Below are 26,306 nucleotides of genomic sequence, written 5' to 3' on the forward strand. Positions count from 1 at the left end.
GAGTGTGTTGGATTCCCCATTCATGCTGTTTAGCGTGGATGGCAGAACTGAGCATTTTTTCATGTTCTTCAGCCCCCCGCAAGCTTATTACTGGCCATTAGAGGGCAGTTAAGCCTAGAGATCTTTCTTTTCATATACCGTATATACTCGAGTATAAGCCGTCCCGAATATAAGCCGAGGTACCTAATTTTAGCCAAAAAAACTGGGAAAAAGTATTGACACCGGTGTGCTCACATGCACACTGCCCGTTCAGCATTGCGGTCATCGGAAGCCTGCCCTCAGGGGGGCGGGCTTGCGATGATCGAGAGTACAATCTGCCTGTCCAAGATGGGCAGATCGTACATTTTTTTAAGTACTTTACAACCATCGCAAGACTAAAGTCTTGCGATGGTTGTAAAGTGTATGGCCACCTTTACTCTCAGGCAAGGATAATCACACAATGCAGGCAGACCTTCACCTCCACCCAGTGAGTGATGACAACAAGTGAGTGCTCACCTGGGGAGGTAGACCTACAGAGGTAGGGTTTGCGATCTGTGTGCATACTTGGTGCGCATTTTGGTAGCATTTTGATTAAACTTTTATTGGTATCATACTGTGTTCCCTATGGAATACCTTTTGCTTTGCTTATGGTAATCCAGGCATAGAGGGGAAAAAAAGGACAAATAAACAGCAGTAATAAGCAGCTCCACAATTTGGGTAATATCCACCCCAGCCTCAAAAAGGATCTGCGGTGTCAGACCTTATCCCTAAGGTTTTCTTGTAAGGTAAGGTGCTTTCTGGAGGGTGTGAGCAGTGGATTGGATTTGGTGGAGGTTACAACAACTGATTTGATCGTTACACATTACAATCAATCATTGTGATTCATGCTGGAGACATTATGAACTTGAGCACAGCTTTGCACTCATACGAATATACACTGTTATATTCAGGGCTTGAAAAATTTGATAGTGTCTCACCAGTAAGTCAAAAATTTCACCAGTCAGCATGTCCGGACTATGGCCTTGCAAATTATGTTAACATCTTGGGAACAGATAGAGCTTTCTTTGTTTATTTTATTTATTTTTTTACTATATAATGAAAAAAGTACCATAAATGTAAAAAAATTTTTTTCCCTACCTTATGTTATAAAACATTTATTCTTACCCATATTTTTAGTAAAACATAAAAGTCGGGGCCACGTCGGGTAAATAGACACAAACATCTCAAGCCTTAAAATTGCGTGCGCCCGCAAAATTGCAAAAAACGCCAATAGGTGACGATTAAAACGCTTTTACTGCTCATCAGTTTAGTGTTATCAGTGATTAATGGCTCTAAAATTATTGCTCTCACTCCGATGTTTGCGGCGATATGTAACATGTGCGGCGCAATCGTCGTTTTTGCACGTAGGCGCACCCTATGTGCACCTACGTGAATCTTTTTGTGATTCTTTAATTTTTGTATTACTTTTTTTTTTACACACAACTTTATTGCTATTACATGGGGGACTAAGAAGCCCCCTATGTGATAGCCAATTTACATGACAGGTCCTCTTTATGGAGACATCAAGGGTCTCCAAGACCCCTAATGTCACCTAGGGACCCCCAGAGAGGCTGATGAAGCAGATATCTGCTTCATCAGCTTCTGTAGCTGGAGAGTGACACTGAATGCAGGAAGTGATGCAATATACATCACTTCCTGCATTCAGGGACTGAGAGAAGATCAAAGGGAGTTCGTATTCTGAACTCCCTTTGATCTCCTGTCACAGAGCCGTGCCGGTCCCGGCCGCATCGGGAACAGAGGATCTCGGGCCCAGCAGTGATAGCTGCTAATACAAGCGAGTGAGCGTCTCTAGAGCCGCACAATCACTTGAATGTTAAGCTCCCGGCCGGCCGTGTAATTGCAACGGCTGGCCGCGAATCTGCTCGTTGGGCTCCACCATCCTCTCGTCACAGAGCCCTCGTTTTCAAGCCCTGGTTATATTGGATCAACTAGGTTTGGTTTTGACATATTTGCATATCACATTTTGGTTGGTTATAGGTGTTTTTAAAGTGGACCTTTACCCATATCTTTAAAATAACAACAAACACACCTTTGGAAATGTTTAGTAATGACAAATCTACAAACACATACTTCTAGATAATTGCAGGCTTTGTATTCTTTGCATACCTTATTTCTCTTTTCTTCTCCAGTCTTCTGACAGTGGCCAACTGGCCATGTTTACTAAGGGCAGATTACTAGCTCTACTTTTACTTCCTGGGTTTCTGGCACATGTGACTAGGACATGTGACCATGCACATCATCTCAGGGGAGAAAAATGCTTTTCCCTGAGATCTGAAGATGAGATTTCCTAGCAATGCTCTGCTGATGACAAGGCAATCCCAGTGTGCACTGCTTTGGCAAACTGAAGTAATTTTGCAGTTTCAAAGCAGGAAGTGAATGATCTAATAGTGTAAGTATTTCAAAAATCTCTGTTCTTGGCTCATCTCTAGGGAAAAAAATAGCTAGCCAAAGTTATCCAACATGATGGCTCACTCTGACGGGGGCAACTAAATGATGGGAAATATAAACTGATAATTTTATTAAAGGGATGATCCCAGCTTAAAAATGATATCACTCGTAGGTGTTATGAAGTATGTAAATTGCCTCTCGTGATACCATACACCTCAGGCAGTCAAAGTGGCATGTTGTCACACAGGGAGCTTGTCTAGCTGTTATGTAGAAGATGAAGCACCCAATGTGCACAGATGTCAGCTGACTACAGCTCCTGGTGCTTGTTTGAGTCAAGTAAGGATAGGGAGATATTTCCCTCTTTCTCATTCTCCAGGTGATATCTGCCCATCTATCTACAAATACAAGGATTGTCAGGCAGACTGTGTAACCATCACGTGTCAATTGGTATCTTAAGGGTAGCCATATACAATCCAATCTCTCTATGCAAAAGATCAAGCATTGCTTGCAAAAATCAGTGGAGGTTTGGACTACATAGACCTTTGCTAAAGGGTTATAATGAAGACTTTATGGCACTAGAACTGGTCATCAGACAAATGCAACATGTTGGAAAATCTTTGTGCAAGCCAATCATTCCTTTGCTTTGGAGAAAAAAAACAATGGCACACTCTCACTTCATGCTCAGTACATTCACTAATTGGTCAAACTGTGGACAACATCTCTATGGTTTCCAGTGGTGGTCTAATAAGACTGAAGATGGGTAAATGTCTTATTTTTAGAGAATTATCTGTCTGTCTGGGCTGATTGTATTAATGGATATGAGTCTGTGAAGGTTCTCATTCATCTAGGTCATGGTATATCTGTAACAAAGAAGCCAAGGCAACTGGACTTGCTGTATTTTTCTTGAAGACGTTTCACTGGTCATCCAACCAGCTTTCTCAATTCAGAATAACTTGTACAATAATTCTCTGGGAATAAATATGGTGATTGTCGCTCCAATCCACATAATCTGTTAGTTGCAACCAGGTGTTGATTGCACCTGCATAATTGGAGCTAGGAGGTGATATTAACCTGCCCAGAGAGAGGTGTTAAAACAGCATTGTGATGTTTCACTCCTCCCTGTCTAGGATGCGTACTTGACTGTCTTGAAAGGAGTGACCTTTTTTCTTTAGATGTAGGTATACTGCTGAATCCTGACCAGAGGGTTTGGCTCTTCTATGCTGTGCCATACGCTGGTGTAGCTGCTGTTTTGTTTCACTGACATACAATTCTGAGCACACCTCACTGGACTGGACAGCATACACAATGTTGTTCATGGATATGAGATAACAAACATCTGACCTGAGTCAGGTAATCTTTCAAACACAGGGTACTATAATATCCTATTGATTCAGGTGTTGCAAGGTGCAGATACAGTATTCAGATGATGATGACAGCAGGGACCCCCTCACAGGCATAACACTGTCACCGGCGGAGTCTTCAGAACAAGGCCATGTGCTGCTAATGACAATTACAATTTTCTCTTCATGAAAACACACATTTGCGACTATCTGATTATGTAAATTAGCTGCAATAAATGCATTGTTACTATTCTGTTACAAGTCTATAGGCCTCCACTGTATGATATACTTTAAAATATATTTAAATTGTAAAAGACAGTTGTCACCAAAATTATCCTGTAAAATCTTTTCTTGTTTGCAGTGTTTGCTGTAAAACGCAATCTAATCACATTAAAATAAAATAGTGACTACATGTTCAATCACCACTCAGCATGATCCATTAGGGAAATGTCACACAAGATAAGTACGTATGCTGCCCAAACATATGAACATTTAAATATGGGGGGGGAATGTATCAAAACTGGAGCAAACAGAATCTGGAGCAGTTGCCCATGGCAACCAGTCAGCATCTCTCTTCAGTTTGCTCAGGTAAGATTTGAAAATGAGACAGAGAAGCTGACTGGTTGCAGTGCAAATCTGTTCCAGATTTTGTCTGCTCCCGTTTTAATAAATTCCCCCCAAAGTGTATCTAAACACAGGAAACAAAAATGTAGTATATTGCAGCTCACCAGTCCTTGGATGTGGTGGCTGCATTACTTTCCTTTTTAGGCTTTTTTCTTTAGTTTTACCTAGTGATCCTGCCACACTTCCTGTCTTAGGGTGGCAAAACTCACAAACTGTACTGTATCTACAGAGGAGCTGATTTTTCACTCTATGAAAAGAAGTATATTGGGACTACAGAACACCTACCCCTCTTCTTATTTCTATAACAAAGGGGGAGGTTTTGTGTAGTCTGGAGAAAGAGCCAAGAGCAATGCTAAAAGATAATCCATTGATTTTCGTATGATTCGAAAAAAGTTTTCCAGCCTCGCCCATCAAGAAAATTCGGCCAGGAGTACAGTAAAAAATATCATTAGGTTCCCCATCAACTGGTCAATTATCAATCGAAAGACCATTTGTGGACGATTTCTGAACGAAGGGTGTATGGGCACCTTTACCTTTATAGCTCCAGAATGCCTCATGATCAGCAGAGCAATGCAGAGATCCAATGAGCCAATGAGATCCAATGATCCTTCACAATCTCATTTGTTAACAAGACACACAATGCAGATTAGTATTTTGGTACTTTAGTATTGTTTGAATGTTACATGGTATAAGCTGAATTCTCTCGAACAAAGCAAAGCAACATGACTGCATCAGCTCAAATTGTGATGCTTTGGGATGCAGCATTTTACTCATTAATACGTTTTTATCCGCTTTGCATACCAAAATGAGTTTAATGCCTTTTTAGCACATATTAGGCCTTCATATAGTAATTTTAAAAATTCAATGAATGGCCTGGGACAAGGTAAAAGTATAGTAGGGCCATCTTGAATGGGTTGAATAAAAATTAGATTCCCTGTTGGTTTACTATATTAGTGCTCATATGTTTACAACTGTGTGCGTTTGAGAACAAGAAAAAAATTAAGATTCTTAAAGGGTTATTAAACACTCCAGTGTTTTTGCATATATCTACAGCTAGCAAGCAGTAGATATATGCAAAACTATATTTTAAAAAAATTTCAAAGGGTTAATACTTACCTGTGTCTCCGACACGCGCTCCCGTCTAAACTTCTGAAAATTTTTCAGGCGGCTGCAAAGGATCTTGGGTCGGGCGCATTCGCAATTCAGATGTTCGGCCGGGAGACGAGGAGAGACACAAGGTAAGTATATGGAGCAGCGTGCACCCGCATGCAGACACCGTGGGACATGAGAAAAGAGGAGGACAGAGGAGTCAGCGCTGGATAGGAGACCCGCATTTTGGTGGAGACGACGACATTTGCCCTTAAGGTCACTTTAAGTATAAATTCATATAAATATATTTGCTTCCTGTCCTTTAGGCACAACAGGAAATGAGGAAATATCTCCACCAGCTTTTTAGGCAGTTGACACCTCAACAAGTGTCCCTATTGAAACATTTCCCTTACTTTAGTGACAATGACTAAAAAAGACTTAAGATAGACTACAAGTAAATCAATCCCAATATGTCATAACATAGTGTATTGAAAATGCTGCTCACCTGTAAGGTAAACCCACAGCCTTCTGGAACAAGTCCAGTACCGAAGTCCTGGTAATTGCTGTTGATAAATGAGCAAGCATTCCCGTGTGCATCCACTACAGTGAAGTATACTGTGTCACTTCCTGTGTTAAAAGGGCTCCCATGGATATTTGCTTCTGAAACTCTGAATGAAAAAAAGACTGTACAATGTGAGTGACATCATAAAATAGGTCCCTATAGTATGCAGAAAAAAACACATTGTGGTCAATGTAATAAAAGTTCTAACATAGAACAAAATTGTTTGGGATTGAATGGATGTATTTCACTTTCATCATTTTGTTACAGTTTAAAGAGGCACTACAAGCTTGCCCAATGTTTCTGGGTATGGGGGAGCATGTGACTTCCTCTCCTGTGACAGTGCTTGGGTCTAGCAGCCAATTGCTAGGTAGGAGCACTGTTACATGACTGAGGGAGTGACGTGTCCTATCATCTAACAGCACATGGGATTTTATTGCCAATTGTGTCAGAGGCAGGAATAGCAGAGGCTCATTAGCAAAGTAAGTATCAGGGGTTTGGAGGGGCCCTTTACAAAGACGTGTCACTTTACTCTGAATGGCCAAGGTGACAGTCTCTCTAAAGTGGTACAGTAGAAAGGCATCATGGCACTGTATAACTGGTAACAAATTGTTGAGTGCGTTTGTCGTTTGTTTTGCTTTAGTCTCTCTAAAGTGACACTAAACTCAGGAGTTAAATCTAAAAATACCTTCAAGTACCTTAACTATCGGCTGTAGATTCTCAAATCCTCTCTGAATTGGTGCCGACACTGTCCTTCCTTCTGGTGGGTGGATACTTTTGTTCCCCATGGTCCCTTTGTGTGTTGTAAAGTAGCCAGCGCTCCAAGCTCACTCTCGTGATGGACTACAATCTCAATATATAATTAGTAAACTAAACATGAGATTGTAGTCCATCACGGAGGTGGAGACAGGCTGGAGGGAGCAATGTGACAGCATTTAACTCTTGCGGTGCAGGGGTAGCCCCACTGCAAGGGTTAATACACATTTTTCCTGGAGTTCTTCTTTAATGTAATTAAATATTGTTATCTCTACACATAGTCAAAACCTTTTTTTTTTAGTTTTGGATAAAGTGCTGTCTGTGACCCCATTGCATAGATTCACCCCTCTATTTGAACAGCTGATCATTCTCACTGAGAATGAAAGCGAGGGGAAATACAAAATGTTAGAGCTGTCTCCAGAACCAGAGGCAAGGGGAAATCTTCCAGTGGGGACATCTGTTCTGGGGCAGCTGACTTAAACAGGAATTCCCTTCACTTTGAGAGATTTCCTCTAACTTTCTGTTGCATCTCTGGTCCAGGAAGAGAATGGAAATTTCCCCAATGATACACAGACAGCAAAGAATATCCTGGCAGAGGTTTTAACCATTCATTACGCTATGCCAACTGAAAACAAAGTTTTTAGTTTACCTGGAATAGTATAGTGCCATGTATTAACAGAATCTATTTCCATACCCAGAAGGACATAGACGACCTATCAGTACCTAACTTTCAACACTTCTGGTGGGCCAGCTAACTTATGTTAATGACAAGGCCTGCAGAGCGTCGTTGGTTGCTAGAACGCAGGCAGACCAATGCTGGATTTTTTTTTTGCATTGGGCACCATAAAATCCGTACTTGATAAGGATCTGGAATAGATTTTAAAGGGAATCCCCATAATCCCCATCCACGTTGTTTTCAAACAGAACAGGAAATATTATTTAGCACCAATTTGTTGTAGTGTTTTTTTTCTTTGTAAATGCCACTTTCGGTTTAGTACATCCTACAGGTTTACCACTTCACATGCAGGCTTAAGTCATCCCACAAGCATATTATTTAAAGGAATTGAGTATTCTTAATGTTGCCCTTAACACCTTGCTAAAAGAGCTGCTTCCTGCTGAACAGATTTGTTCAGAAATGTAATATTATGGGTAAACATATCAAACAGCCACAGCTCTTTTATGGCAGAAAATATATTTGACCTAAATACAAACAACTCTATATTCGCTTGGCATGCCCAAACACGTTTAAAAAATTTGGGTCCATGGTAACAACAGTTCCGACACTGGTATAAATTTTGAACCAACCTCAGTAGGGCTTTGTACTGTTTAGGAAGACCCTTTGTTTGCTAACTTAAGGTAGTAAGGATGCAAGTTTTCAGGATTCCTTAGATTCCTTTCTCAGCCTGACTAACAGATCTAAGGAATCCCAAAAGCTTGCATCTTTAATAAAATCTTTAATAACTTCTGTTAGCCAATAAAGAATATGACCTAAACTCCAAACTTTCTGTACTAATCATTGGCAAAGACGATACAATACTTAACAGCTGCTAAGAGGTGCTGAAAGTACACTATATTACTGTATATTAAGGTATTTTGACCTTGTTTTTTCTATTTGGGAGGGAGTTGGCAGAGACCAATGTGTGAATGTGAGAATTAGTGAAAGAAACAAGTACTGTACACACAGAAACCTGTGCCCAGCTTGATTGCTGAAAATATTCATCAATAAAACACCTTTCCAAAAAATGTAATATAAAATATTATATGATCTATTTGTATAAAATACAGTACAGCAATAAAAAAATGAAACAAAAATGTTTTATATGTGAGTCGGATATAAGAGGTTAAAACTGTTACAGCTCTGGTGTGTTGTACATGATTCACAGGATCTGCTAATCTATAGATTGTAGAGACCGTAGGTTCCTAGGTGGCACTGCTGTGTCATATTTTGGATGAACACAAAAGATTATTGTTGGCAGAAAATAAAGCACAAAGGTTCCAAAGTCTGCATCCCTTTTATGGCCATGTCATTTCCATGGTGTAGCCCCGTCAGTTAAGTAAAGTAAACATTTTTATCTAGAGTACACATGCACACACTGGTACCAGTATCACAGGGGGCCAGGCTGTGGTCATGAAGTCATCTACCGCCTATAAATCTTTATAGCTCAGAGAGCATAAGTTATACCAACAATTTACCTTACAAAAAGGTTTATATGCTCTATTTAAAACAATGGCATTACATACATTACTCCACAATCAGAAAACCTAGGGGATTCCTATCAGAGATTGCTTGGTAAAATTCCAGAATAACACGTTGGAAATCTCTGAGGCCAATAAGCATTTAAGTGCCTTTTTACAATCCTTCACCTTGTATTTATAGCAGCATCAGAATTTAAACTCTTCGCTAAAAATAGGAAACAGAACAAGACTGTTACCATATATGTGTAGCAAAAAAATATTAGCTGTACTTTGAAAGTTTCAGCACAGATGGTCATCCTGCTGTGTTTTTATTTTTAATTTTTTTTAGGCTTCATTGACACTTGCAATTGAGGCCAATTTAGTGAGTCTCATGATTTGCTCTGTGAGACTCATGCCAACAGCTGTGATTACCCACGGATGATTGTATAGCTTCCTCTAACTTCTTGCCCAAAACTGAATGAGTCTCATGTTGGTGAGACTCACATATTCAACCCCAAACGCAAACGTGAATGCAGCCTTAGTAGACCTGCTCTTGTGTGGATATTAAGCCTCATAGGACTTGTCAGAAACTTTTCTATGTTGTCTTTTGAACCCAAATTAACATCTAACCTGTACTGAAAAATGGCAGCTGGGGGAAATATTAAGCAAGGTTTAAGAATTTTTGTTAAACATATCTTGTCCTATCCAGTTAGTTATTATGAAGGATGGGCTACAAGACACGTAAATGTAGACTAAACTCAGGAGTTACATTGTAAAAATGCATTCAAGTACCTCAACTATAAACAAATGAAGCTTATTTGTGTATCAAATCATCCATGAATTGGTGCTGATACTGTCCTTCCTTCTAGAGGGTGACTACTTTTGTTCCCCATGATCCCTGTGTGTTGTAAAGTAGCCACCACTCCAAGCTCACTCGTGTGACGTACAACAATCTCATATTTCGTTTACTAATTTGTTTTGAGATTGTAATCCATCCCCGGAGCGAGCTTGGAGTGGCGGCTACTTTACAACACACACAGGGAGCATGGGGAACAAAAAAGGCCCCCCTCCAGAAGGCAGGAGAGTGTCACAAAGTAACCAACGTTCCAAGCTTACTCCAGGTGATGGACTACAATCTCAATACAAATTAGTAAACTAAATATGAGATAGTCCATCACTGTAGCCCATCACAGGAGTGAGCTTGGAGCAGTGGCTACTTTGTAGCACACACAGGAACCATGGGAAACAAAAGTGTCCACCCTCCAGAAGGAAGGACAATGTCAGCACCAATTCAGAGATGATTTGAGGATCTACAGCCGAGTGATACACAAATAAGATACATTTTTGTTAATAGGGTACTTAAATGCATTTTAAAGATTTAATTCCTGAGTTTAGTGTCATTTTAACTCAATCATCCTTTGCCAGCAGACTGTTTATTTTTATATAATAGCTCTGTTATATACAAAGCTTACCTCTGTGAATTAATACGGCTGGTTTGTCTTGCAGCATATACTTTATTAATGAGCTCTTCAGTGGGAACTGGAAACACTGCAGGGTCAGCACAGTACCACTGACAGTCGCAGACACTTAGTTTAAGAGCTTCACAGGTTATATGGAGGTAGTCAGCACTGTTATGACCCATCTCTGCAATTAGGAAGAGTGTATTGTTAATCAAGAAATAGATCAAAATGAGGCACAATTTCAGTAAAACAAAAAGAACATTATGTAACGCTTTAAACCAATACAATTGCAAGTACTTTCATTTTGGTTTTATAAACTACTTTTGTACCTTTGATGTGGAAGTTTTCTAGTATATTCAGAGCCATGAGAACAGTGATTCCTTGACTGTTTGGTGGTATTTCCCAAATTTTTATTCCCTAAGGAAACAAAAGAATGTGTTTCTTTCATAACAGAGCAATAGCAATTTTGACAGTTACACAAAATATGAAAACATCAGGGTAAGAGCACATGTCTAGCTATGCTGTGCAGTAATCCGAATAAATTGAAGTCTAACCTCCAAGAAAATATCTTATTCACATGTCTTAATCCAATTAATTGTTATTAAATGGAAACATTGAAAGGAAAAAATAAATAAAATAAAAAAGGTAAATTTTTACAGATTCAATTTAAAAGAAAACCCTCCATGATGAGATAATGCCAGTGGCTACACCACCTTGTCCACATAATAATCAAGCTGAGTAGAACTAGATCTGGAGACTTTAGAACTAGTCAGCTTTCCTTGCTGAGTAGAAACTGAACATTGTTCAAACACCCACTAAAGCAAAGCAAAAATCACTGGAAAAACAACTTTGTAGGAGATGAAAACGAGACGAATAATGGAAATTATTGTCAATAAGATGATTAATGAAAGAATACTAGCAGCAATAATGCTACTAGTATTACTTTCTGTTTTAAAGAGAATTTGCAATGTTTCAAACTGCTTTATAATTCTTAACTTTTCGACGAAGAAACCAATTAAGAAAAAAAAAAATAACACAGGTATAAAACCTATTATCACCTTCCTTTATATGAACATTTATTTCTTTGAATGCCTTGGCCAGCTTCTTAAAAGAGGTTATAAAAGGATAATAATTTATGTTGTACCAAACACAATACTCTATGTACAACTGCAGCATTTAACATGAACCTGAAATCCAAAAGGAAGGATTTTTGAACATCTAGATTTTTTTTTTTTTTAGGGGAACATCTAGAAATGTTAAAGTATATCTAAACAAAAAAACATTTTTCATTTTCAGATACAGTAAGGAATGGCAAAAGCTCCTGTCAAGTTTGTATATTACCCTCTGCATCCTATTGGGGAGATTTGCTACATCCTGTTCTGTAGACATAACAGGAACAAGACAAAATCCCTCTCCTCCATTGTGAGGGAAATCCTCTCTTAGACCGCTGTCACTGGGATAAGTATCTTTATTGGAAGACTTCCACTCTATTCTTGTTTTGGCGACAACTGAAAATGATTGATTTTAATTCACTTTCAGTTGCAGTGACAAATGGTCACCAGGCCAAATACAGTGGAATGTGCCACCTCACCACTCTATCCAAAAAGTTTGGGCTGCAGATACACTTTAATTGTGCATAAGCAGCACCCTTAAAAAATATAGCTTTTGTCATGGATTGCTCCTGAACAATGTCAGCTCTCTTCCTAATAGGGATGTTCAGATATCAGTTCAGATACCAGTGCAGATACTTGGCATTTTCATGAGAACTACCAGGGTTGTAGCAGTTGCAGCTGGGACCTGGCTCTGGCGCTCCACCACTGTCCTGAAATCATTAGTCGATATTGTTTTAGAAAAACCGTCACATGAAAATAAACATAAATGTATCAGTAATTGTATCTGTAAGTACTTGGACAAGTATCAGTACTTGAAAAAATGGTATCTGTGCATCCCTAATATATATTTATAAAAACATTTCTTACATTAAAACAGGGATGTACGGTTTGCCTTCTTGGATTGCTGGGGACACCGGGGATGACTCCTCACACATCGCTTGCTATAAAGAGGGCTCTGTTTACTGCGTCCAGGTTGGTGGTGCGGAAGTGGGTTTCCTCCTCCCCCCCACACTGGAGCTATGGCTGGAGGAACTGGACAGAATGGTGGAGTTTGAGAGGGTCACATATAAGCAGAGAGGGAGCCTGAACAAATTTCAGAAATTGTGGGCCGCCTGGCTGTCTTATAGAGGAAGGGCGTCACATGGGAGTATGGGTTAGGGAGGGCGAGCTGACCTGAGGCTGGGCCTGTGGCTACGGGTTGTATATGTGGTGGAAACTGAAATTGGGCCGACTAAGTAGAATCATATGTGGGACAGAGCTGATTGGCTATCTGGGTGGTTGTAGGCTGGGTGGGGAAGTTCCATTGTGGACAGCTCATTGCGATACTAATGTATGTACGCCTCTGTATTGTCTTATGTTTTATTATTTTTTGGCTTGTTTTACTTTGGTTTGTTTCTCGTATTGTAGTTTATTTTCTTTTATTTCACTATGTCTATGCATCACTCTGACATTTGATTTTCTACATGTGTGGACTGTTTTTTGTCTAAAAATGTTCAATAAAAAAATTATCTGATTTTTTAAAAAAACAGGGATGTACAAATCCCAGGAGCTCCGTGTGCTCCTTAAAAATGAACTCTGCCTCCTAACTTTTGAATTTTGCTCTAGTCTAGTCTTGGAGCTGGAAAAGTATCTGAACATCCCTACTTCCTTGTATGCAAATGTGCCTGTAGCCTCATAGTTGTATATCTGCAGTGTGAGATCTCAGGCACTGATCCCTCAAACTGCTAGTCTCACCAAATGGAGTGAGATTTGATCATGTCAATACTGAGCTGCTTGTTGGAAAGGAATCTGCACTGCTTGCATCTCTCTGTTTTTGCTTCATTCATTCTGTGTATCTGTGCTTTGTGAAAACAAAAGGGAACAGCTATGTTCATGGTGGAAGCCCCAGAGCCTTGGATGAGCAGCTCCTCAAGTCTGTGTGAAAAACTGTGATTAACTGTTGAAATCTTTGAGTATGCAACAGCAAGTGGATCGTTCAGCTGGCAGCCATTACAACCAAGAGCTGTTTATGAAATTATCCTTGTCATCAGGTCAACATTTATCAGCTCTGACATGAGGAAGAAAAATCATGCTCCTGTACAATGATGAACACCTCCACACAAACACACTGCGGAACAAGGCAGGATAAGTTAGTTATGAGGAAAAGATCAATAGCAGAGAGCCTACAACTATTTGCCCTCTACTTTTCTTTTTTTGGGCATAGCTTCAGAGTTCAGGTCCTCTTTAAGGCTCAAATAGTGATGGACACTGAAAGCAGAGGACACCTGCACCCCCATATACAGGAACTTAGTGTCCTCCATGTTAATGCTTATAGTACATACAGAAAGTATATGCCAAGATGCAAATTGTTCTGTGTGGCTCTGGGGAAATAATAGTTTGGGGTTTGGTTGTTTTTTTTAGAGGCCTATTAAGCAGTAATAGATGAAGCCTGAAGTAGCCAACCACTTACACATCTAATTTCACGAGACTCTGATGAGGTTCTCCACTGTCACAGAAGTACAGGACACCATGCCATGGCCCATTTTAGAGCGTCTGCACTATTTCCCACAAATGAAACTGTGTGGTGGAATCTGGTGCCAATATCCAGTAACAGTTTGCTCAATGCTAGACATTCCTTTAGTGCTATGTGAAAAGTGTCAATCCGTACCAATACATCATGCAACAAAATACACACTGCCTACATTATATTATTGATTTGTATGACCCACCCCAGTGGTCAAATGTGCAAAGTCACCAAGAACACTAAATAACTTAGTATTTAGTCTAGCCCTTGTCTTGAACCCGTAGTCTTGAACTATATAATATATATGTTTAAATGACCTGGCCTTCACTGATAACTTGCATTACCTATTGATTTTGACTACACACTGTTGGCTCTATAACATACAGGGATATCCCCAGTACCTCAGTACCTCCCAAGCCTTTAGTGATGAAGTGGTCTGGCACTATACCTGACTTCCCCCACTACCTTCTCCACCCCCCACCCCTCCAATCCATTTTACCCAGTGGTTTCTTCTTTTGCCTGCCTTGACCCCCTTGTCTTTTCTCATCTCTTTCACTGCTAACTTCCCGCCTGAGTATCTTCCTTTTGAATTTCAGACCTTTTATCAACTAGCAAATGTTCATTGGGCTTATGGGGGGTCTGGGGCCTAAACATTAAGTGCTTAAACTACCTCTTTTCACACTTTGATGACAGTTGAAAAAGTTTTGTTGTGTTCCCATTCCCGTTTCATCACATGTTTTATTGTGAGACTTCTTCATCTTTAGTTATGCAAAGTGGTTCCTATATACCTGATGTCCTCTGATGTCTGTCACCAGTCAGGCTCAGTGTGTATTGTCCTAACTTTTTTTACTGTGGAATCACTGTTATGTTGTATTTTATAAAAACATTTTAAAAAACATTTATTGAAGCGGAAAAATGAACACAATTTATGTTTGCGTGCGTGTGCCTAATCTAGATTTGTAACTATGTAACAACAACGATTTTGTTTAAAGGACAATCTTTATATGCCATCTTATCTTTACTATTGATAATTTACATTTATCAGAAGAAAATACCTGCAACCTACACAGGGACAACTGGTCACAATGAGTAAAGGTCTAACACTGAGATATTATACCTAAAATTTCACCATACACGAAGAAACTGCATAACCCTATAAACGTCATGGAGAGTAAAAGAGAATATGACTAATCAGTTTCACACACACATGCATACATTTTCTTTTAATACATATACTGTATAGTCATCATGGCCAGTTTATTAGCTTCTTTGAAAGCTATCCCTAATTAATCTACATGCCTGTATTTGCCCTGTCTCACTTCAGTATTAACCCCTGAGCAGAAGTCTCATCTATTTTGCAGCTCCTCAAGCCCATTACTAAGGAGGATTATTTCATTTTGTTTACTCATTTAGACCTTATATTACCATACTAATCAACTCTTATCCTCTTACACTTGTGGCCCCTTTATTCCACACAAGACAGCTGAAGCACAATAACCTGCCCTTTTCCCCCACAACTTTATGAAGATAGCATGGAATTGACAGCAGCACCATGTTCAAACACCATAACTAAATTTAAAAAAAACAGTTTAAAATGTAAGAAAAAATACATTTGGTGGAAATGGCTGTGGCACTTCATTGTTTAACCACAACAATTAATAACCATAAAAAACTATAAACAATAAATGATTGCTCAGTCATACAACTTAAGCAATCCATCAAGTAAAATAATAAAGTCTCTTTAAATTTAACCCCCCCCCCCCCCAAAAAAAAAAAAATAGTATATAGCCAAGGCAACACTTGCCAACAGTTGGGATTTTTTTATCTGGTACCATTTTTTTCTTGTTTTTATGAAATTCTCAAAATACCTGGAAAAAAAAAGTAATGCAATATGTTACATATTTGTTTTATGGTTTAGATATGCTTTAATGGTGTTACTTACTTAATACTAGGCAAACATTTTCTTTCAGTTTGCTTTTTTATAAACTAATGCTTACTCAAATATCCTAATGTTTAAGCAAAACTGTATATACTGCAATTGATGGGTGTGTTCACTGAAAATTTAGTTTGTTTGTAGATCGGGATAGGTGATACTCTGACTCATATAACTGGTGTATACGCCAATGCCAAAACCATAATCAAGTCTTTTGTAATCGTGGTCAGTGCCATTCTCCGATGAGTCTCCATGGATATCTATGTTAATGAATTCTTGCTAATAGTACATCGTGCTTAGGTGTATTTTGCCATCATAAGCTGTTCACAGAGACTTGAGTATTGAGGAAATCCAACTGGGTGTGTTTGTCTCATGTGGCTGGGTGCCAGTGGCTGGGTTGGGCTTCTACTACTCTGTATTATTTCTAGCAGGACAGGAAGAGTAGACTTCATTTTAGTATGTAAATTATGTTTCATGGACTTGTATTAAAGTGTTTCAGTAGATCATATACATAAACTAATATGTTTCGATGGATAGAATATTCACCCAAATAATAAAGATGTATTATTACTACATAATTACATTACAGAACTTAGAAATGCGAGTTGATCATATTCAGGTTTTATGTGAAAGCTGGTTGTTCAAGTGCAGGAGAAAAGTACATTAATTTTTTAATTTATTACAGTAGCAGTGTGTCCTATGATTTGTTGCCTATGCATGCTCTTAAATGTTAAAAATAGAAAAATAAGGAAGTAATTCAACCTCTGTGTACAATGTGCAATACATGTCAGCATTTAAGCAAGGTTGGAGATGATGTCATATTTTATAGTTGATACACCCATTTATGATGTCTGATACAAGCAGATGTATATGTCATCTAATGGCTAGTACTACATGGGTGATTTTGATTCTCATGAAGATCAGTCTTATGAGATTAATATTACTATGTTATATTTAACATGGGAAATCCCTCGACATGCTCATGAATGAACAATACATTTCCTTTCTCATATTCTCAAGTCTGGGTACAAGATGAGCTGATAATACTTGCTGCTGTAAGACTATATTGCAGCATTGTACCAACATGGGAGTCCGGTCATGCAAAACTGATCTCCCGTGTGCTAGATCACAAAGAAAGACAATGTGACACAGACAGTGACCAATTACAGGAAAATCAGGCGATCTGGGGCAATGGCTTATTCTCAGGCTTTGCAGAGTTATGCTCGCAAAGTTACACTCATTAAAAAACATGCAATGTGATCTGAAAGTGTGAGATAAAAACATGCTTTTCTTGGTTTGGGAGAGTAGCCATGTTTTCACCATTACCTCGAGAGCGAGACAAATGGGGAATTTGTCTGCCATAAATACTACTGGGTGTGACAGCTTACACGAATACAGAGTGGGTGGCTTTGGACCAAGCCATAGTGGATCATTCTCTACAATCCATACCTTGATATAGACCCCAACCTCAACTATCATGAGAAATCTATCTTAACTGACCAAAATCACCCTGGCCAAATCCCCATATCTCAGCCTTCCATCTTTTGTGGAACTACTGACTCCACTGAAACCACTATGCATTCAGACGATATCACAAAGATGCCTAATTTATATCCTGCATCCCACATGTTCCCCGCACATCCCCCAGCACAGAGCCATTCTGCAGGATGTTGGAGAAATATTTAGCAATCACAGAGGAGGACTGGAAAAAAAAATCATCTCACCACCTACAAATGCTCTCAAAATGCAACCACCCAGCAAAATGGTTACAAGTTACCCTCATGATGGTACAGAACACTACTGGTTGTATTGGTTTTATCATCACTATCTGACTGATGCTGGAGGTTCACCACAGGTGCCATTGCCCCATTATCTTCCATTCATAGAAAGAGGTTCACTGTGTTATAACTGCGGTCTCTGATAACACTCCAGACTATGGCACAGTACTTACTGCACTACTCCTCCCTGCTGAGGAAACACTTTATAAAATTCCTGACCATGCATGTGATTATGCAGGGAGAATGTGCATACCCTTGCATTGGTTAACTAAATAACCACCCAGTCTGCAAGAATGGCTCACTAAGCTGAACAAAATTACTTAAATGCTAATACTCCCTCCCCTACCTTCCCTTATATACTGCTCACTTTCCCCAACATACTATCCACACTCTGTATTCCCGTGCCAAATGTTAACCCCATTGAATACAATAAAAGCTGAATCTTATAAATCATGAATGGCCATTTTTTAGGCTATTAGGCAGGGAATAACAAACAAAGTGCATGGGGAGATAGGCAATGCAAAAAATAAGGTTTCGCTGTGAAGGGTAATCTCGAAATGTTTAAGGGGCAACATTAAAAATGCATAATTCCTTTAAATACCATGTTTGAGGGATGCCCTACACTTGCCTTGAGAGTTACTCATCTGTACAATGTATACAACTTACTACAGCATTTACAAAGAAAGAAATATGCAGATTTTAAGGACCTTATGTAAAAAAAAACCTGGTGTGTGGTCCCTCCTAGAATTTATACCAGGCCCTTTGGGTCAGGAATGATTTTAATGGGGAACACCATGCAAAAAACAAAGAAAATTGACATAGGGTCCCCCCAAAATCCATTAACAGTCCCTTTTCCAAGCATGTTGTCTAGGAGGCGGAAGGATGAGCATGCACCCCGCCTCCCCTCCCTCCTGCTGAACCATGCCAGGCCACTTGCCCTCAACACGGGGAGGGCATGAGCACCTGGTGAGGACATGATCAGGACAACAACCTCTTCCCCACAAACCTGGCCCAGTGGCTGTGAAGGTCTACGGGCGTAGTAGGGAGTACCGTACTCAGCCACAAAAAACTAAACAACAAATGAAGACACCCTTTATTAAAAAATAAACAACCACAAAAAATGTCCCACGCTGCACATCCATTGTCAATCACATCACGCAGAAATGTAGATCTTTGCCAATCACGATGAATGAAATCTGACAAGAACAAAAGAGAAATACTTGCCGACCTATTCGCACCAATGGACACTTTCCAAACAATAGCTACCTGAGCTGTCATTTGTAATACAAGAGAAGGGGCATGAATACAGTGGTTGCCAAGGTTTAATAGAAAATTAGATGGCTGACAGGTTGGCAATATTCTGCTTCTATAGAAAGTAAGGGGAAAATTTCAGTGCCTCCTTGAGGATAAATTTCTCCACAATGTCTATAGCTGTACTTGCTTGCCCATTATTTGTAAATACGTTAGTGTGCAAAGTCTAGGCACAGGTTTACTTTAATACAATTCTTACTTTACAAAATACAGACAACATACTTATCACTATTGGCTATACTAAGGTCTTTGCTGTTTCACGTAGCAATACTGTAACAAATAATACATGTGTCCAGGTTATTGTTTTTTTGTGGCCATATTTAGCCCAGTTAACACTGTACATTCTGGTTGGTAGATGTTGTGTTCTAGTTGCACCAACATACCAGCACTTCAATCCATGTAGTGGGGAATATGATTTGTAATAATGCCATGTAGGTGGCCCTTATGATATAATACATTCATTGTATCATTACCTTGTATGTAGTGCAGATTGGTTGTACTTTTTCAGTTAGGTGACTTGACAAGTCATCAAGGTCCAATACACCACCATTGCTCTGCACCACTTCTACGATGGCTTGTGCAATCCTTCCTTCATAGAACCCTTTCTTGCCTAATTCAGATAAGACCTGCAAGTACATCAAAGCACTTTTTTTTTTAGTTTAGCATACAATGGGAAACAGTTAAATGACTGTAAAGTTATTATCATTGTCTGTGACTGCAGAGGGAGAATTTTCCTCACTTGCTATCGGCTCACGGTTACAAGAAATATGCAAAATCTCTCCATCCAAGGTAAAGAAAGCAATTATAGCCAATTGAGAGTGGGGAAGGGTTATAGGTAGGGATGTCCCGATGCCACTTTTTCAGTCCCAAGTACAAGTACAAGTACTTGTCAAAATGCCCTGTATCGGGCCTGATTCCGATGCTAGCATCGGTATCGGAACATCCCTAGTTATAGGTTCTGCCAGTTGTGTAAGTCTGTGTGCTGGTTGTGTTTTTCTCAATAACTTAATTATCATACAATATAGAAGCCAAGCTTTGAATCCTTTAACCCTTTGTTAGAACAGGCAGTGTTCAAATCTATTTTACAAATAATGAAATGAGCCAGCACAATACAAAAGGTGTTAAACCCCTTACCCTCAAAACCCCTCCTAAGATTACAAAGATGGAGAAGCAAGTAAACTTTTTAACCCTTAAGAAGCCAAGGAACTCTTACCCAAGTAAAAGCAATTTAAACTGCATGAAGCGTTTATGTATTTTTTACCCTCAAAAGTTTTTGTTGTTTTCATCAAATAATTAAAATTACAAAATACAACATTACACCTTAAGACAAGGCAACAATTAAAAAGAAAACAGAAAAAAAACCAAAAAAACCCCAAAAAGAATAAAAACGAAAGTTTAATATTCAAAATAAGCAATTGTGTTGAATTTGGTCGGGGTGGAGTAAGGTCTATAATCTGCCTACTTTTCTCACATTATTGTAGGGCTTGTATATGCCAACCAGGGCACCCAGGTGCAGGGCAGCCATCAGAAATTTCGGGGCCCCTTACACGGCTTTAGGCTAGGGCCCCCCCGCACCGCCTGGTGTCAGCCCACCGCACAGTGTCCGCAATAACCCCCCCCGCAACGCTGTGCCAGTCACACTGTTATTATTATACATATATATACCGCAATGCTGTACAGAGAACACTGAGCCAGTCACATCAGTCTCTGTACAGAGGAGATTACACTCTAATGTCCCCCCACAATCACACATTATGATTATATATGTATATAGCTGTGGCATATGCCGCAGCACTGTACAGAGAACACTAAGCACGTCACGTCACTCAAGCTTGGAGCGGTGAAAGCAAAAAAAAAAGACCCCTGACGGCGGCCCTGCCCAGGTGTGTTCAAATTGCACAGCTTTATCCGTAAGATTATTTGCTAAACTTTCATGAGTCATAATCCACGACAGCTTAATCTTTACATGCCTCAATGACACCCTAGGTGTTTTCCAGGCCTTAGCAATGGTGATTTTAGCTGCCAGGACAATGCTTCGAGATTCCGGGAACGGTTTCATTGAGAAGGGCATATCTGGGGTCCCTAGGTACCTGCACTCCCGTGACCCGAACTATTAAGTTAAAAACTTTTCCACAGAATCCCCGAACACGGGGACATGACCACCACACATGATGCCCTCAAGCTCACATCCTCGAAAGCACAGGGGTGACAGTCCTGGATACATACGAGCCAGTTTAGAGGGCACCAAGTACCACCTAGAGAAGACTTTGAAATTGGCCTCCATTAATGAGACATTAAGCATACCCCGAGTTGTCACCCTCGTGCAACGCTTCCATATCCCTTCAGGAGCAACCATGTTTAGGTCCTGCTCCCAAGACAACATATATGGCTGTTTAGGGGGAGACTCTGACAGGATGGAGTAGAGCAGAGAGATTGCGCCTCGCTGGTTATTGGGCTGAAGAAACCAACGTTCGTAAGGGGTGAGACTGCTGCCAGAGTCGCTTTGTGCTAGTATAATACGTAGATAATGAGAGATTTGGTAATAGCGAAACAACTCTGACAAGGGCATGCTTAAATACTCTTTGCATACTCCCCCTCTTAAAATATTGGCCAATTCTGTATAAACCCTTGTCCAGCCACCACTGAAATAGTTTGGGGTGCATACCAGGCTTAAATGTTGGATTCTGATATAGGGGGGAAAGGGGGGTATGGGGTGAACTAATGTTTCCATTAGTTTTTCCCCTATCCCAAAGGGCCAAAGAGTTGGAAAGAGTGGGGGCCATAATGGATGGTCGTGATCTGAAAGGCATCCACTTTAATAGATCTAAAGGTAGGTCTCTAGTCGCCTTGGCCTCCATAAGGACCCAATCTGGGGGTTCCTCCGCTATATATACAACAGATAACTGAGCGATACGTGCAGCACGATAGTATTGGTGTATATTTGGTACTCCCAACCCTTCCGACTCTCTAGTGCTGTAAAGCATAGACCTAGGTAGACGATAACCTTTATCTCCCCATATAAATTTCACTAGGCTAGATTGAAATGCATTTAATTCTGATCTAGGGAGCGGAATGGGAAGGGCCCGAAATAGGTATAACAGGCGAGGGAGTAAAGTCATTTTAATAGCATTTATTCTCCCAAGCCAGGAAAGATTACTTGAGGACCACCTTTCTAAGTCCCCCTTCAATTTCTTAAACATAGGAGGGAAATTCGCTTGGTACAAAAGATCGAAAGCGGGGGTAAGGTTGATCCCCAAGTAAGGTAGCGAGGCCAACGACCATGAGAAAGGAAAAGTTGCTTTCAACGTGTTCACTTGCTCAGGGGTAAGATTTATATGCAGGGCTAGAGACTTAGCTGTATTTATATAGAGCCCAGATACCTTTGCAAATCTATCGAGAGATGACATTACATTGGGCAGCATAGTCAATGGCTGCGTAAGAAACAGCAGTAAATCATCTGCAAAAAGGGCACATTTGTGTTCTCCGGCTCCACATTGTACTCCTTTAATGTTAAGATTCTCCCGTATAGAAATAGCCAGGGACTCGATCGCCAAGGCAAATAATAAAGGGGAGAGGGGGCAACCCTGTCTAATGCCTTTAAATATTGGAATTGGGGCTGATTTAAATCCCTGCATTTTAATAGTAGCTGAAGGCAGGGTATACAGATTCCAAAGTAAGCTCATAAACCCGATACCGAACCCCCACTCTTCCAGTAGCGTAAAAAGTTAAGTCCAAGATATTGAGTCAAAGGCCTTTTGTAAATCAATTGATAACAACAAGCCAGTGGCGTCTGACTTCCCGCCCCATCCAGACTTTAACAAAGATATTATATCGATTGCTCTACGAATTTGATCTGGCCCCTGTCTCCCTCTAATGAACCCCACTTGGTCTTTATGTATATAGGTAGCCAAAAACGAATTAATTCTATTAGCTAAAACTTTCGTAACCAATTTCAGATCAATATTTATCAAGGATATAGGTCTATAATTGGCTACTTCTCCTGGATCCTTATTAGGTTTAGGCATTAAACTTACGAACGCCTCATTCATTTGTGGACTCAGGGGGTGGCCTTTACCAATAGCTGTAAACAGAGATTCAGGATGGGGTAAAAGTATCTCTTCGAATTTCTTATAGTAACCAGCTGAAATGCCATCTGGTCCAGGAGCGGAAGATATTTTTGTCTGTTTAATAGCTTGTTTAATTTCAGATTGAGTGACTGGTTCTTCCAGTAAGGCTATATGTTCAGGATCTAAACTAGGGAGTGTCACAGATCTTAAAAATTGCTGTATTAGCGGTTTAGAGGAATTATAGGTGTTAGCATATAATCGGGTATAGAAAGATTCGAACTCCTGGGCTACCACTTTAGGATTATGTAAATATGTCCCAATCGCACATCTTATTTTAGGGATCGAATAATTACGCAATTTAGAAGATAGTTTAACAGCTAACAGGTGGCCAGCTTCGTCCCCGTGGGAGTAGAATTTATGATGAGACCAACGAAGGCTCTGCTCCGCCACCGTGGTAAGGGCCAAATTTAGCGACAAACGAGTTTGATCAATACGGTCTTGAAGGTCCTTTGTTGGCTTACGTTTATGTGCGTGGGACAAGACAAGCATCTCCCCCTCTAATTTGGAAATATGTGACGTCCGTTGGCTTTTCTTACGCGTAGCAATGGAAATGAAGTACCCTCTTAAAGTTGCCTTATGGGCTTCCCAATTAGTGATGGGCGAGGAAACTGAAGGAGTATTAATACCAAAATATTCAGTAAGAAGGGCTTGAAATTCCACTATCACACCCGGATCACTCAGTAGTGAGTTATTGAGTCTCCAATGAAATTGTCCCCGAACAGGTTGGGCCAATGAAGAGGTCATTACTACAAGTGAATGATCAGACCATGAAGTCTCCCTGATTCTAACCGAACCCATGCCTACAAGCATCTGGGGTGAAACAAAAATATGATCTGGCGTGGGCATGCGAAAAGTGAGTGTAATCCCTCGTAGAGGGGTTACACTCACGCCACGCATCCACTAGATAGTGCGAGTGAAGAAGCTTTGCCAGCCTTAATCCACGTTTGGAGGGGTATTTTAACTTGGACCCTGTTGGGTGAGATTTATCCAGTTTAAGATCCAAAGCTAAATTTGAATCCCCAGCTAGTACTACTGTCTCCTCGATATGAGGAGACAGTGTAGTAAAAAGATCAGTAAAAAAGGGGATTTGTGCTGAGTTGGGGGCATAGTAAGAAATGATCGTAAAGAGATGGTCCCCAATATAACCCTTTGCCAACAAATAGCGTCCTCCAGGATCCTTTATTTCCAATTGTAATCTAAATAAGACGTGCCTAGCAAATAAGATGGCTACCCCCTTAGATTTATCTGCCGCATTAGCCAAATAGTATTGAGTATAATGTTTATGTGTAAACAATGGATTATAACTATTTGGGAAGTGCATTTCCTGAAGGCAAAGTACATCTATTTTTTGGGAAAAATAATGATTGAAAGCCATTCGCCGTTTAACAGGCGGGTTAAGGCCTTGAACATTATGTGTAGCTATGCGAATATCAGCTCTACCAGAAGTCATGATTTGTAAATGGCTGTATTAGATCAATCTGCTTCCCAGGTAGCTGCTCAATTCCCCACCCAAATCGATAATAAGCCCATATCATTGTTACCAGGAAATTCCCACGTGACTGGAACCTAGAGCAATTTAGGTAGCCCATTCCACCCCGACCAATAAGGCGAAAATTAAAAGTAAAATACAACAAATAAACTAAGAAAAAGTAAACATACAACAATAAACCTGACAGTTTACATAAAGTACCTCTAAGTACCCTATCGAAATACAATTTAGAAGCTGCCCATTGAGGGCAGCTTACTTGACTCGAGCAGGGAACCTCCCTAATGGTCGAGTCAAGTGAGAGCAAACGACTACCATCGGCAGCCTAACCCCGCCCCGGATATATAGCATCTAAAAACCAGAATTAAATCATTGCATTCAATATAATCTTAGATCTGCACATATAAGCTGATCGACATAGCTGAATAATAAAGGCTGCCTTACCTCGATCAACCAAGTCACGATGGCGACTAATTAGTTATAATTACAATAAAAATAATGTCCCTTGAATCCTATTAAATATTTGTGTTCCTAAATGATGTATACAAATTCCTATTTGTCTAGTATCAACAGTCCACCAAAAGAACTTGTACTTGTCAGTCAAGGTATAGCAGCCCCAAGTTCCATATAATCTTAGGGCTGCCATACCTCGATCTACCAAGTCCCAATGACATCTTGATATTTATATTTACACTAATAATAGTTATATTTACAGTAATAATAAAAGATTTAAATTCCTGAGTGGTGAGAACTAATTAATAAGTGACCCAAATACGCTCCCTAATTAAATACCTTATAGAGATACCTTAATTGACATTAACTTTGATTAATCGTAACATAATAAAATACTTGTGATTATCCCTTAAATCACCCATTACCTATGTGAAACATTTTTATTCAAGTTCTTATTGCACCCACATTAATACTTCCCTTATCAGAGGCTTATTGTGTAAGTGTAAGCCCAATATGTTAAGTGATTTCATCCAAAATCGCTTTATTGCTCACATACACCCCCTATAAGTGCCCATATCAAAATTATTATGTGATAGATAATAGAAAAAATAGGATAATTGATTAGCTATTAATATTAATGAGCATCAATTAATAACAGTATGTGTCAGTGATTTTTAAAAAGTGTGTCGTCCAAACCTACATATACCGTATTTTTCGCTCCATAAGACGCACTTTTTTTCCCCCAAAAGGAGGGGGAAAATGTGCCTGTGTCTTATGGAGCGAATACCTATCGCCCGACACCCGGGACATGCAGTTTCGGGCGCCGGGCAGGTAGTTTCTTTTTGTACATTCAGCCCTGCTCCTGACAAGCAGAGCTGAATGTACAGTGGGAGCCGCTGTTCGTTTAATACAAGCGATCTAAGTAGATCCCTTGTATTAAATCGAGCGGCGGCAGCATCGGCGATAGTGTCCGCCCCCCGCCGAGGTTTTCTGGGTCCCCCGTTCCTCTGCGGGACTGTGACCCGTCACGATCCCCCATAGGAGCTCACCATAGAGCCCAGTGAGCAGACGGCCAGTCAGCGCTGGTCCAGTGGGAGGAGCTCCAGGTGGGGTTCTAATTTAGCTGGCAGGCACCTCTAAGCCAGCTAAATTAGGACCCCACCTGGAGCTCCT

General features: G+C 40.0%; 1 protein-coding gene across 1 annotated transcript in view; it reads right to left on the reverse strand.

Moving 5' to 3' along the window:
* The window catches only part of LOC108801537 (putative gamma-glutamyltransferase YwrD), a 46,324-nt gene that overhangs the window by 6,822 nt on the left and 13,196 nt on the right, over positions 1–26,306 (reverse strand). Inside the window, exons 5-8 of the mRNA XM_018573426.1 lie at positions 19,541–19,693; positions 10,760–10,847; positions 10,443–10,614; positions 5,986–6,148 (exon numbers count right to left, since the gene is read on the reverse strand). Of these exons, the coding sequence (XP_018428928.1) occupies positions 5,986–6,148; positions 10,443–10,614; positions 10,760–10,847; positions 19,541–19,693 (576 nt within the window). The remainder of the gene's footprint in view (positions 1–5,985; positions 6,149–10,442; positions 10,615–10,759; positions 10,848–19,540; positions 19,694–26,306) is intronic.

The sequence above is a fragment of the Nanorana parkeri genome, unplaced genomic scaffold, assembly GCF_000935625.1.
Source record: "Nanorana parkeri isolate BGI_ZX_2015 unplaced genomic scaffold, ASM93562v1 scaffold2374, whole genome shotgun sequence".
In the NCBI taxonomy this organism is placed as follows: domain Eukaryota; kingdom Metazoa; phylum Chordata; class Amphibia; order Anura; family Dicroglossidae; genus Nanorana; species Nanorana parkeri.